The sequence below is a fragment of the Phacochoerus africanus genome, chromosome 13 (genome assembly GCF_016906955.1).
Source record: "Phacochoerus africanus isolate WHEZ1 chromosome 13, ROS_Pafr_v1, whole genome shotgun sequence".
NCBI lineage: Eukaryota > Metazoa > Chordata > Mammalia > Artiodactyla > Suidae > Phacochoerus > Phacochoerus africanus.
This window is the reverse complement of record NC_062556.1, coordinates 9,520,458-9,533,759: the sequence shown is the minus strand read 5'-3', so window position 1 is coordinate 9,533,759 and position 13,302 is coordinate 9,520,458. Positions and strand designations below refer to the sequence as shown.

The 13,302-nt window shown below is 51.6% G+C and overlaps 1 protein-coding gene across 6 annotated transcripts in view; it reads left to right on the top strand.

Moving 5' to 3' along the window:
• STARD13 (StAR related lipid transfer domain containing 13) overlaps positions 1 to 12,423 on the top strand; it is a 220,355-nt gene extending 207,932 nt beyond the window's left edge. For 5 of the 6 annotated variants that reach the window (XM_047756346.1, XM_047756342.1, XM_047756341.1 and 2 more), the window contains exons 9-14: positions 3,077 to 3,287; positions 3,836 to 3,950; positions 4,788 to 5,009; positions 5,618 to 5,835; positions 9,187 to 9,363; positions 10,011 to 12,423. In XM_047756346.1, coding sequence (XP_047612302.1) covers positions 3,077 to 3,287; positions 3,836 to 3,950; positions 4,788 to 5,009; positions 5,618 to 5,835; positions 9,187 to 9,363; positions 10,011 to 10,128 — 1,061 coding nt within the window. In that variant the 3' untranslated portion in view covers positions 10,129 to 12,423. The remainder of the gene's footprint in view (positions 1 to 3,076; positions 3,288 to 3,835; positions 3,951 to 4,787; positions 5,010 to 5,617; positions 5,836 to 9,186; positions 9,364 to 10,010) is intronic. The other variant, XR_007131488.1, reaches the window with a different exon arrangement.
• The last annotated feature ends 879 nt before the right edge of the window (positions 12,424 to 13,302 follow it).

Sequence of the window (13,302 nt, the reverse complement as noted above, 5' to 3'; positions counted from 1 at the left end):
GCGTGTGGATGGCTCTCTGCTCCTTAGCATCTTACAGTTGAGGGAGACGAGACGTGTACACTAACCACCGCACCACAGCACGACTGGAGAAATTCCATAATCAGGTTACAAAGAAAACCCACGGGAGTTGAGATGAAGAACAAGGACCTGGTGGGGCCGTGACAACTGAGGACTGAGCTACGCGAGGAGCACACGCAGAGCGAAGCACAGAGCACACACATGCCAGGACACTGCAGGGTATCTGTCTGGCTTGCAGGAAGGGGGACTGCCCTGCAGCACCCCATGACTCCAGAAATCAGTCTGGCACCATACAGAGGAAGGACACTGAATATCAGGGCAAAGAGTTTGCATTTGATGGATTAATCACTGGGGAACCCTTGGGTGTTGCGGAGCCGTTGCCATGCTCTCAGCTGTAAAGACAGAGCCAAAAATCCAACAAACAGTTGTTTGAACAATAGAGACATTATATAATCGCACATGACAGGACATCTAGAGTTAAACATTTCCAGAGTCAGTTAATTCAGTGACACTGGCTGAAGTCAGGCTCCCTGGGTTATCCTCTTCCGGTCACACAGCAGGACGGCCACGACTTACTTAGCAATGTCATGGCTTCCCCAAACCACATCCAGAGGCAAGAGGCACGGAGGAGGTCCCCTCCTTGGGCATGTGTCTCTTTTTATCAGGAAGATGCATCTACAGAAGGGTCGAGCATTTATCTTGGTCCTACAGACCAGAAATTTTACCCTTTTTCCCCTAAACCCACCTCCAGAAAGAGGAGTGGGGTCACCAGCTTTGGCTGAGACCAACGTGCTCATCCCTTGGGTTTGAGGGAAGGACCCACCTCCCTGAGCACATCACAGCCCAAACCTGAACAGGAGGTGGATCTTAGAGATAAAGCAGCAAAGAGCAGGCATTTCACAGACAGCCTCGCTTGTGCCACAAGGGGAACGTCCATCAGGACTGCACATTTGGCCCGAGAATCCAGAAGTGGTGAACAAGATGGGAACGGAGGGTCAGGGAGCCAGCACGCTAACTGAGGCTCTGGATGACATGCGGTGACTTCCAGCAGCGAGGCCGGACAGAGTCTGGGGTCACAGTTTCCAAACGACTGGGAATTGTGGCTCTTTTACCTCTTGGACTTTCATCAAAGGACTAAATAGAGTGTTGGGTGGGAAATGAAAATATGTGAAACCCTCGGGTCTGCAGGAGAGAGAAGGATGGAGGGTCACAGAGGACCCTGCGGTTTCAAGGCTTGCTGACTGGGGGGATTCAGAAAGGAAGGGGGCGGGAGCTGTGGAGTCAGAGCACTGCGAGCCACCCGCCACCGTCCGAGGGTCATCAGCACTGAGAAACGCACATCTACCGCGGCCTCCTGAGAGCCAAGAAAGAGGCAGGAACCCAGGAGCCTGCGTCACAGAAAGGTCAAAGAGGATGGGAGCTAATACCCATCTAAGGTATTTAATGCTGCGTCTAAGGGCCGATCATTGACCTTCACAAGTGCCTTCAGTAAAGAAACGAGTGAGTAGATGGATGTTGAGATGTGTGGCCATGACACATGACGCTTCAAAAATGTCAGCATCGAAAAGAAGGTTGGCAAGCTACAGCTAAACAATGCACAGGCATCTCATCTCAAACAGCTTAGTATTTAAAAGCAGTTCCAGGGCTCAAGCTGAATGCAGAGCACGTCAGGGACAGGCGGGAAGTCAGTAGTAGTATCTGCTTCTGCTTCTGCTTCAGTACGGGTGAGAAAAAAGGAAGAGGTTTCTCGATCATTTGGATGAAATGGCCCTTCCCTCCCAAACCCAGGTCTGCCTTGTGCCAGGAAACAAGTGAACATGGTGGGGACAGGGAGAGGCTCCACATCACTCAGCCCACAGCCAGGCTTTTCCAGAAGTGTGGATTTGCTGGCTGGCGGGGGCCAGGGGGCACCCAGCCCTGTGATGCTCGATGACAGAGAAGGGCAGGACCTGAGGAGAAGCCGCGTCGCAGCCCCTAGAGCAGCAGCGCCAAGAGCTTTTCTGTCAGGCACTCCTACCAGTAGGAAACAGCTGAGCATGTATACTTACTTGTTGTTTTTTATTATTACTTTTTTAGGGTGCACCCATGGCATATGGAGGTTCCCAGGCTAGGGGTCCAATCAGAGCTGTAGCTGCTGACCTACGCCACAGCCACGGCAACGCAGGATCCAAACCTGGTCTGCGACCTACACCACAGCTCCCAGCAACGCCGGATCCTTAACCTGCTGAGCGAGGCCAGGGATGGAGCCGGTGTCCTCATGGATGCTAGTCAGATTCGTTTCCGCTGAGCCACGACGGGAACTCCGTATTCTTAATAATATAAATAGACTGTGCTATATCGTCATATATTGTACACATCATGGGACACAGCCAGTCAGTATTTTTAAAGATGAGACATTCTAATAGTTTCCTCCCACACCCCTTCGGAGCACAGAGATGTGCTTTAGAACCTGGTACTTTGAGAAAGACAACGGTGTTGACTAAGTGAGCTCCTGACGTGTCTTTCAGAGAGAAAAATAAGGGCGATGAGTCAGGCCTCAAAGGTGGTTACCAGACACAGCCAGAGGGCAGCAAAATCCAGCCCGGAGCACTTATTTTTCTGCCATTTTTCCTTTTGGTTCCCTCCCATCGTTGGGGCCGATTCTGCTTCCGGCGCCCACCACCACCACCTTCTCCAGCCCAGGGACCACCTAGAAGGGGCCCAGGCCTGAGAGTGGGCACCTGCTTCCCCTTCCCCAAGCCCTGGGCATCCTGAGCGAGGCCGCCCCAGCTGTGGGGGGAGGGCCAAGACCGGGCAAGACGTCTGAAGACAGGGAGGCGGCGGGATGCTCCTGGAGCGTGAAGAGCCAGGACAGGGCATCCTGGGCAAAGCCCTGCCTCGTTGCTAAGCCCGGGCTTCTGGCCTCAGACGGCGGGGGCCCCCCTCCCAGCGGCCGTGCTCTCCTCTGTTGATGACGAGGCCCCTGGGCCCTTCACAGCAAGGGAGCACCTGCTCACCCTCCCCCGCTGGCTCTACCCACGCCTGTCCCTCTAATGCTGCGGCACCCTCGTTTCCGCAGATGTCCCCAAGGAGCAACAGCTGCAGGCAGCGCAGGCCGCCGTCCTGCTGCTGGCCGACGAGAACAGGGAGGTGCTCCAGACGCTGCTGTGCTTCCTCAAGGACGTGGTGGACCTGGTGGAGGAGAACCAGATGACGCCCATGAACCTGGCGGTGTGTCTGGCCCCCTCCCTCTTCCATCTGAACTTACTGAAGAAAGAAAGCTCCCCCAGGTGAGCTGTTCTCAGCGAGAGCCCCGCGCCTCCACCAGGCGTTCCCCGCGCCTCGAGCCATCGTTCAGCCTGAGGATCTGTCCGCACGTCATTTATAATCGAAAGATGCTTGGAGGCAACCTGATCCGTGTGGCTCAGCGTCGCACAATTATCAAAGTGGCTCGGAGGGCTGTCCTTTGTGCGCCAGAAAGCCGGGAGTGTGGTTTTGCTTTCTGTGTGTTGGTGGGAAGCGGGGGTGCACAAAGTAGTATTTTACAATCTTTTAATTTTGAAAGGTTACATTTAAGGCCCAGGCTTGCAGTGAAGTTGTTTCCAACTTGGGAAAAATAGACTCATTTCTCCCCCAACCGTTGTCCCTGCCCTTGTCTTTTTCCACGGTTTTTCAGTGTGAAGGGTCAGACTCATAGCCTGACTCAGACTACCTGAGATGTGGGGTCCTGTTTCCGTGGAAATGAGAGCGTCTGGGCTCTGGGTGGCATCTGGGCATGAGGAGGGAACAAAGAGATGAGCTTGGTTTAGGATCCTCTGAGCACTCTCTCCCCCAACAGAGTCATCCAGAAGAAATATGCCACCGGGAAGCCGGACCAGAAGGACCTCAGTGAGAATCTGGCCGCAGCTCAGGGGCTGGCCCACATGATCGTGGAATGCAACAGGCTTTTCGAGGTGAGCACAAGGCTCAGCTTCCTTTTAGTTTTTGGAACTCGCTGAGATGCTTGGAAGGGCGGCCACATGCGCGTCTTAGTTCTGTTTGTTCCTGATTTTATACTGACAGCGGGACACTCCACCGGGCTGGTCTCTGCCTCCCAGAAATGTGAGGAGCTGGCTTGATGATTGAGGCTTTGGTGGTGAAAGACACCCGGGCCCAGCATGCTGATAGCTTTTACGAAAAGTTACATCAACTGCAGGTGCCAGGTCCCAGGCCAGCCAGCCAACAGCAGTATATCTGACCTGACCCCAGGACTTGATTAGATTCTGTTTGTATATGTGTGTGACACTGAGACACTGAACAGTGGCTGTTAACTCAGAATCGATAACAGCTTATGAATACAGCCACCGATGTGCCAGAGGAATCAATGCACTAGACTTTGACATACTTTTTGTGGCAAAGTTGGCATTTGCAAATGGGAGGCGTGTGCTAAAGACGTAAAGCTGTTTCGAAGTCATGTTTGACGTTTCCCTTAAGTCTGTGCAGTTTAAGTGTCCCGAGCCCAGGCTTTGTCAAAATGAATAAAAATACAAGTAGAGTCAAAGGGCAATGGGAAGCACGCGTCGGAACCAGGGCGATGTTTTGAGTAGTAACTATAGCCTCAAACAGAGCTGGGTTTCCTGACTTCAGGAAGCCCTCCCCCTGCCCCCTTATCACTGAGCTTAGAGAAACCTCTTCTGCCCCGAGGCACTGGGCCACCGCCTGAAGTGAGGTTTGGGGCGACAGTGCTTTGCTCTCTTGTCTCAGCATTTCCGTAGCTCAGTGTGTCGCTCTTCCGCGCGTCTTTGGTTCAGGTCCCGCTGGAGATGGTGGCCCAGTCTCACAACTCATACGCAGAGGCTGAGATCCACCCTCCGACTCTGGAAGACCTGGGGACCCAGCTGGAGGAGAGTGGGGCCACTTTCCGCACGTACCTGGAGCATCTCATCCAGGGCCTCCAGAGGGAGGCCAAGGAGAAGTTCAAAGGATGGGTCACATGTTCCAGCGCAGACAACACAGACCTTGCCTTCAAAAAGGTAATCTCCGGGTGCCAAAAATTTCCCCCAAAGGGCCACATCTCACACTGAGGGCTTTGTTTTGCTTTGAAAATGGCCACTCTGTGCCCAGGGCTTGGTCAAAGACCCACTCTAGAGCCTGACTGCACATAATCAGACTGCAGACTATGGAGCCAGACTGCTGGACCCCAGGCCTGGCTCCGTCCTCAGCCAGGGCAAGTCACATGCCCCTCTGTGCCTCCGTTTTCTCATTTGCATAACGGATGTAAATACCAGGACCCCTGTCCCCTCTCAGAGGGAGGGCTCGTTAAAAACCAGGTGGGGGCGGAGTTCCCGTCGTGGCGCAGTGGTTGACGAATCCGACTAGGAACCATGAGGTTGCGGGTTCGGTCCCTGGCCTCCCTCAGTGTGTTAAGGGTATTGTGTTGCTGTGGCCGTGGTGTAGGCCGGCACCTGCAGCTCTGATTCAACCCCTAGCGCAGGAACTTCCATATGCCACAGGTACAGCCCTAAAAAGCAAAAAAAAAAGCGACCCCTGACGTATGCAGAATCACTCTTCCGAATTACATAATTGGGGTGGTTTGGTTGGGCCAGGGGCCTCTTGAGCCTTAGCTGGTGTCTTTCCCAAGGTGGGAGACAGGCACCCGCTGCGGCTGTGGAAGGCGTCCGTGGAGGTGGAAGCGCCCCCCTCGGTGGTTCTGAATCGAGTGCTCAGGGAGCGCCACCTGTGGGATGAGGATTTTGTGCAGTGGAAGGTGGTGGAGACTCTGGACAAGCAAACCGAAATCTACCAGTACGTGCTGAACAGCATGGCGCCCCATCCTTCCAGAGACTTCGTGGTTCTCAGGTAAGACCGTCTCTGGGGTTTTAAGGCCCTCTGTTCCACAAGCAGGATAAGAGCTGCAGCCTTAGGCCTTTGGCACAGTCCCCCCCCACCCCCCCAAAGTGCAGCCTCCGCGGGGAACACCCAGAGGCCCTCACTCCCTCCGTGAAAACTGGCTTCTTGGCTGTATTTATTTATGCCCGACTTCCTGCTTCTCTCACCCAATTTACAGCTCTGCTGGGCTCTCTCACGGCCTCTTTCATTATAGAGCATATGGTTTATTAGGCCATAAATACTGTTCATTTCCTCAGAACAGAGTCCCAAGAATAGCTGCTGTTTGTCCAGTCGTAGTTTCTGCCAAATTATGCACACTGAATCCGACTGGGTTTTCTCCTGATTTTTTGTGTCTCTCCTTTGGGAAAGCACGTCTTTAGCTGTGTGACTCCACCCGCGGTGTGTGCACCTTCAGAACTCACGGTTTCAGATGTTCCTGACTCGTGGCCATGCCTGGAAACCTTGGCACAGCCGTGAGGGTCCAGCTCTGCTGAGACACTCGGAGGCCCGGAAAGACACCAGGGCCTGACAAGGCTTGAGCGTCTGGTGTCTGCCGTTGAAAAACACCCCTTCTAATAGACTTGTGGGTTGAGTTCCGGACCCCTGCTCTCCGGGTTTGGATTGAAGTGTCCACAGCAGAGCTGTGCCCTGGGCCGGGGAGTCCACACTGAGCCTGAAAGGCCAGGCACTGAGGAGAGCAGCAAAGCCCCGTAAAATGTAATTAAGTCAATACATCCTTTTTTTAATCGATAACGAATGGTGAACACTGCCTCTTCTTATATATTGGCAACATAAAAGGAATCACTCACGAAATCCCCAAATGTGTATTTACAATAGTTTCTTTATTAAAGTCGTCTTCATGGCCACCTGAAGGTGACTTTTCACATGGGCTATTTATGCCTTTGGAAGTGGTCCTGAGGACTTGGGATTTGAAAGGTCCCTTCCCCCTGAGTGTATGTGTTTATCTTAGCCGCCTTAGGATGCGGGCGGAGAAAGCGGGCGGTTATTGGACATTAGTCATCTCGTGCAAGTCCAGCTTTACACCGTCCCTCCTGCAGGCAGGAAATCAGGTCTGGGACGGCAGCCCCAGCGGTGGAGCCCTGCCAGAGCCCGCCTGTTCCCTCCCCTCAGGGGGGCCGAGGGCCAAGGCCCGGCGTGGAAGGCCCTCCTTCCACTCACCCTGCAGTCCCGCCAGCTGCTGTTCCCAGTGCCTCCTTCCATGTCCGCCGTGTGCCAGGCACTGCAGAGGCTCCAGGACATTGCAGGGACCCCAACAGACCGCGATCCTGCTTGCTCGGGGTTTCTGTTTCATTAGGGAGAGAAAGTCAGGAAACAGTAAGTAAGGGGGGAGGGAATTTATTAGGAGGAAAATAAGTAAGGGAGGGGGGCAGAAAGGGGTGGAGTGTCCACTGCAGTGGTCAGAGCAGCATCTCCCTGCCTTGATCCGAGATCCAAGACTTGCAGGAGAAGGTACATGGACCACAAGGCCCCGAGGGGGACGAACTCAGTACCCAAGAGGACTAGTAATGAGCCAGACCTGCTTCCTACAATAGGAATTCCTTGGGACCACGAGACAAGAGGTACAAAGTGACAGGCCCAGAGAGGAGGCGTGGGCTGAGGCACCTCCCGTCTCCAGGGGGTCTTCCTGTGGGGCTGGTCCACCCAGGGCGGGTCTCCGTTCACGGCCACCAATTTACTCCTCACTCCACCCCCTTCTCTGGTCCCTCAAGATCTTCAGGGACAGTCACCGAAGCCTTTTCCATTTTTTCCCCACAAACCTGTACAACATTCACGCTTTGTTAGCAACCACAACATCACGCATGGAAAGAGAATGGTCACAGGCGCGGAAAAGCTGCGAAGCGTCTGTGCAGGGCTTGCCTTTTCCACCTTCTAAGTCAAAGTTCCTCTTTCGGGGCGGGGGGGGGGGGGAGCGAGGAGGGAGTGGGGGTTTGGGTTAGTCGCTGCATCGAGCTATTACGTGCAGAAAGAATAAACAGTGCGATCCTACTAACAGCACAGGGAACTATATCCAATCTCCTGGGACAGATCATGATGGCACATAATAAAATAATATTAAATATTAAAAAGAATATACATTTTTTAAAGAATGTATATATGGGTATGACTGAGACACTGTGCTGTACAGATTGGCACAATATTGTAAAATCAACTATAATTTTAAAAAAAATCAAAAAAATTTTTTTTCAAGTTCCTCTTTCTGGTGCACAGACCCCACCAGAAGGTACAGATGCGAGAGCGAAGCAAGCGGATAGGATCTGTGACGCAGGTAACTGAGACGCCGTCATCACACCTACATCCACAGCGGAAACGCTCTCATGCTTCCTGACCTCCATCTACACGCTTTTCCCCAGTGGGAGCCCCTCTGTGCTTGAACAGCCCCGGTGACAGTGAGCTCACCACTGCTCACACGGCCCCGTCCCCTTGTGGCGAGTGCACGTGTGAGACAGCGCTGCTCCGCACCGACGGGAAACACGCCTTCACAGCCCTGCCGTCTGGAGTCAAATCAGCTGGGTGGATCTTCTCCCACTCAAGAGCCACCCAGCGATCTGAAGGGGGAGCAGTCCCCCTCAGTCTAGGTTTCTTCAGTCTAAGCATGGCCAGCTCACGCATCCCCTCACCTCCTCCAGGAAGCCTTCCCCGGTACCTGATCTCAGAGGGTGCCCTGCACAGACAGCCACAGCCCTGCACCTGCTGTGGTGGTTTAGGATTCTCGTCGTGGGTCTGTTTCTCCTGCTGGGCTGGACATCTGTGTGACCTTAGTGGCTTCCCGGAGCTCGGCACATCCAGCAGATGTTTGCCGTATGAAGTGAGCAAGCGACCTTCCAGAATGGTCAGGCCCGCCCTTTGTAATGGCCAGGAGCCGCCGCAGCCGCCGGCTGCGATTCCGAAAGCCTCCCTGAAAGCTGCAAAACACATCCGACCTCTGGGTCACTTTGTACCTCTTGTCCCGTGGTCCCAAGGAATTCCTATTGTAGGAAGCAGGTCTGGCTCATTACTAGTCCTCTTGGGTGCTGAGTTCGTCCCCTCGGGGCCTTGTGGTCCACGTACCTTCTCCTGCAAGTCTTGGATCTCGGATCAAGGCAGGGAGATGCTGCTCTGACCACTGCAGTGGACACTCCACCCCTTTCTGTGTCGCCGTCCCCCCCCCCCCCTCACGGGGAAACCATTTCCTTATTTAATCCAAGCAACCGGGCTTCTTCGGATTTGGGCAGGAGGAGGACACAAGGTGAACCTGGGCGCCACCCTCGGCGTTCTTTCCCTCTGGGCATCATTCTCACGGGCGGGTTTGTTCTGCTGCAGGACCTGGAGGACAGACCTGCCCAAAGGGATGTGCACGCTGGTGTCCCTCTCCGTGGAGCACGAGGAGGCCCCGCTCCTGGGCGGCGTGCGGGCCGTGGTGATGGACTCGCAGTACCTCATAGAGCCCGGCGGCTCGGGCAAGTCCCGGCTGACCCACATCTGCAGGGTGGACCTGAGGTGAGCACGCGCTCCGGACCCCGGGCACGGGCCCCCGCACGCTCGCCCGCGTCGCCTCTGCGGCCTTACCTCGCGGTGCCTTTTCCCTTCGTGGCCATCAACACACCTTCGTAGACAAGCGTGTCTGCCTCCCCCGCGCTTGGCCTCGTTCCGCCCTGGATAAGGTTCCGACTTTCTCCCGCAGCCTGTGCGCGCCTCGATCGCCCGCTCTGTCCCAGTCACACGGCTGTGCTTCTGCTCCGAGCAAACCCACACCAACCCTCGGGCCCAGCACGCGGTAGGGAAGAGCCCCCTTGGCTGCTCGCTGCCGTGGCCCTCCTTCGAGAAGGCCCTACCTTATCCAGGCCCGTCAGGGCTTTCACGGTGCGGGACCAAGTTCTAGGTCTGGGTGGATATAAACTGAGTTTTCTAAGCAAATTCTAGACTTAGGCCTGAATCACCCCTGAGCTCACGCGCTCATTTTAAGGCACCCGGCGAAGACGGGACAGACAGACGCAATACTCGGCTGCAAAGGCGTTGAGGCCCCTTTTGACAGGAGGGTCCCAGACTCCCGGAGCAGCAGCCCCGAGGGCAGGCGGGCGCACTGACAGAGGGACGTGATTTGGAAAGAGACTCTCCCACTTCCTTTCTGATTTTTGTCCCCACAGAGGTCACTCCCCAGAATGGTACAACAAAAGCTTTGGACATCTGTGTGCGGCGGAAGTTGCCAGGATTAGAAACTCTTTTCAGCCCCTCATTGCTGAGGGGCCAGAAACGAAGATCTGAGTTTTCCCCGGTGAGACACAGACTCAGCGAAGAGGAAGCGAAAGCAAACACTTGTGGGAGAGACCGGGCTCGTGAGCAAGCAAGGGAGAGCGTGAAACGGAGAAGGTGAGTGCCTCAAGACGGAAGCATGGAGAAGCTGGACGGCTGAAGATGCGAGAATTTTGGAGAACTTTCCTAGCCTTCCTGGAGACGGCTAGATCCCTACTAATATAATATTTTAAAAAATCAGAACATTTATCTATGTTACTTAAAATTAAATGGATTATTCCTTGTGCATTGCCTAATTTGCTATTTAAAGGCTTCTAAGAAGCATATTCTTAACTGTAAATAAATGTACAGCATATGTACATGTGTGTATAGCTCTAGCCTTCTGTATATATGTAAAATATCAATTGTATATATTATTGCCTATTTTGAAAAGGAACGCGTCTGACTCGGTGAGTCCCTTCCTCACGTGGTTCTTTCCAAGTTGCTCTGGGCCCCCTTCCCCACAGTCCTATACGCTCTGCAGAATTTACTGCGAACACCAAAGTGTGAAACTATTTTTCAGTCTGCCCTGATGTTCTACCAAAGATTAGCCAACCAAAGGAAAGTAACCTTAAATGGTTCTTACATGTTGTCAGTTTGTCTGTGTTATTTAAAAACAGAGAGGCGTCTTGGATAAAATCGCGGAGAAGACGACTTCGTCCTCTTTAAAGCAAAGACGTGGGTGAGACGTCCTTACCAAATTGAAGGCTTGATGGCCCGTTGCCACGGGGCCAGCAGACAGACACAGTTTCAGGGAGATGTCAGATGGCCTTGGACCTCTGGAGTCAGCGCGAGCGACTGAAACAGAACCACTACGTCCCTGCTGACTAGAGCTGCATGTAAGAGCCTCTGCATGTTCACAGCCAAAGGGAGCCTCTGCGATTCATGGCGTTTTCATCGATACACTTCATAGTGTTCTTAAATGTCGTTCTCTTTGACCAGTGGCCTGTGTGGTCGCAGCTGACTGGCATTTTCTTCCCAATGTGTTGCACTGAATTTAAAGGGAGATGATGGCCGTAAGTCCTGGACCATTAGAGCTGCAGGGAAGTCTAACACTGCATGTATGATGCTTCTTAATTCATGAGATCTGCAGTCGGACACGTTAAGACCAAAACTCTGTTCTTCAATTCGTTTTTAAAAATAGGGTTGTTAATTTCATGTTTCTTCTAGCCAGTCAGCCACCTATGCATTTGACCCAACCTTATCTATTATTGCATAGACTAAGCAAACTGACTCTCCTTAACTAATTGCTAATGGATTTAAGTTGGTTTTTTATTGTAATTCAACAGCCGTAGAGGGCTTTTGCTGTGTTTGATATCAGGGAGAGATCGATATCCTAATTTAGCGATTGGTGTTGGAGGCAAAAAAAAACTTAAATGAGTGATTTCTCCTTTTTTTTTTGTATTTTATGCATTTATGTCATGCTTTCTCTTATCCGTAATGTGCAGTTCTTTTGAGAAGAATAAAAGTGCTATATATGGTTCTATATGGTACAAGTAAAATCATACTATTTGAATTATGACCTAGGAATTTTTGGCTTCCTTGCCTACCTAAGAAGGTGGTAGCAAACCCATAATTTTCTATTTCGGCGGCAGTGCTCTATGAGCAAAATAAATGCACTTCTGGCATATATCTTCATTTAACCATATATGCCGGAGTACATTAATATGCACAGATGAGATTGGTGGATTTGAATCTAGCTTCACGCTGGTCCTACTCCATAGACGGGGCGCTACGTTTCTGGAAATATGACAGGCACACAGGAAGAATGGTGGTGTGTCGCCTAGAACAGGAAAGCCTTAGCAGCACATGGGTCACCTGGAGATCTTGTGACAGTGAGCCTCTGATTCCGAGTATGAGATGGGCCTGAAATTCTGCATTCTGAACAGCTTCCAGGCTGTCCAGGCTGCCAGCCCGAAGACCACACTCTGAGAAGCTAGGACCTAGGGGATACTTAGAATAAAAACAAACATGACTGTATTTCCGACTCCCCTCCTCTTCACATTACCTGACTTTTTAATTTTTATGCACATGCTAATCACATCACTCCTGCATTAATAACACAGGGCATCTTTTTTAAAAAGGGGGAAAAGATGCATCGAGCTTGTTTGTCAAATACTACAGTATTTTACTCATTGTTATCTTGCCAATGGAAATGAAATATGATATTGCCTTTAAATATTATATTTATACCTCATGTATATTTTTTACCTCAACTGTTGGTATCAATCAATTGTAAATAAATAATTGCCAAGGCAAATAAATTTATATCTATTAAATATATCCTTTCTTTCCTATAAAATACGTGGTGATTTTCATGCTTCATCCTTTAAGTGAAAAACCTTGCTTCCTGGGGAAGATTTATCTCCAAGGCAGCTCTTGCAATAAGCTGTTGCCGACATCCTCCCAAATAAAGTTTTACATGAAAGTGAGGCTGTCATCTGCAGACCTTCACTAACTTTCTGGATGCCTGACCTGTGCTGAAGGCATTACCGTGATGGGTAGGGGGATTTCTTTTACATTTCACTCTTCTTAAAGTGTTGTAAGAACATTTTTATAGTATTTTTCTAGAATCATCAGTGAGCTACATTCTATTCTCATTGGGAGGACAAGAAAGTGAGGCTTGAGGAAGTGACTTATGGCTGCACCACTGGACCATGAATTGCAGCCACATCTGACTCTGGGCCTCTTGCCTTCCACCCCTGTGCAGTCTACCCCCTATCTGAGGGTTGTGCATCCAAGGATTCAACCAACTACAGATCAAAAGTACTCAAAAAAAAAAAAAAAAAATCAAGGAGTTCCTGTTGTGACTCAGTGAGTTAAGAATCTGACTAGTATCCATGAGGATGCAGGTTCAATACCTGGCCTCACCCAGTGGGTTAAAGGATCCAGCTTTACCGTGAGCTGTGGTGTAGGCTGCAGACACAGCTTGGATCTGGCATTGCTGTTGCTGGCTGTGGCCAGCAGCTGCAGCTCCGATTCAACCCCTAGCCCAGGAACTTCCATATGCTGCAGGTGTAGCAATTAAAAAAAAAAAAAATTCCAGAAAGTTCCGAAAAGCAATACTTACATTTGTTATGCACCAGCAACTAGCATTTACACTGCATTTAAAATAACTTATGTAGTATTTGCATTGAATTCGGTATT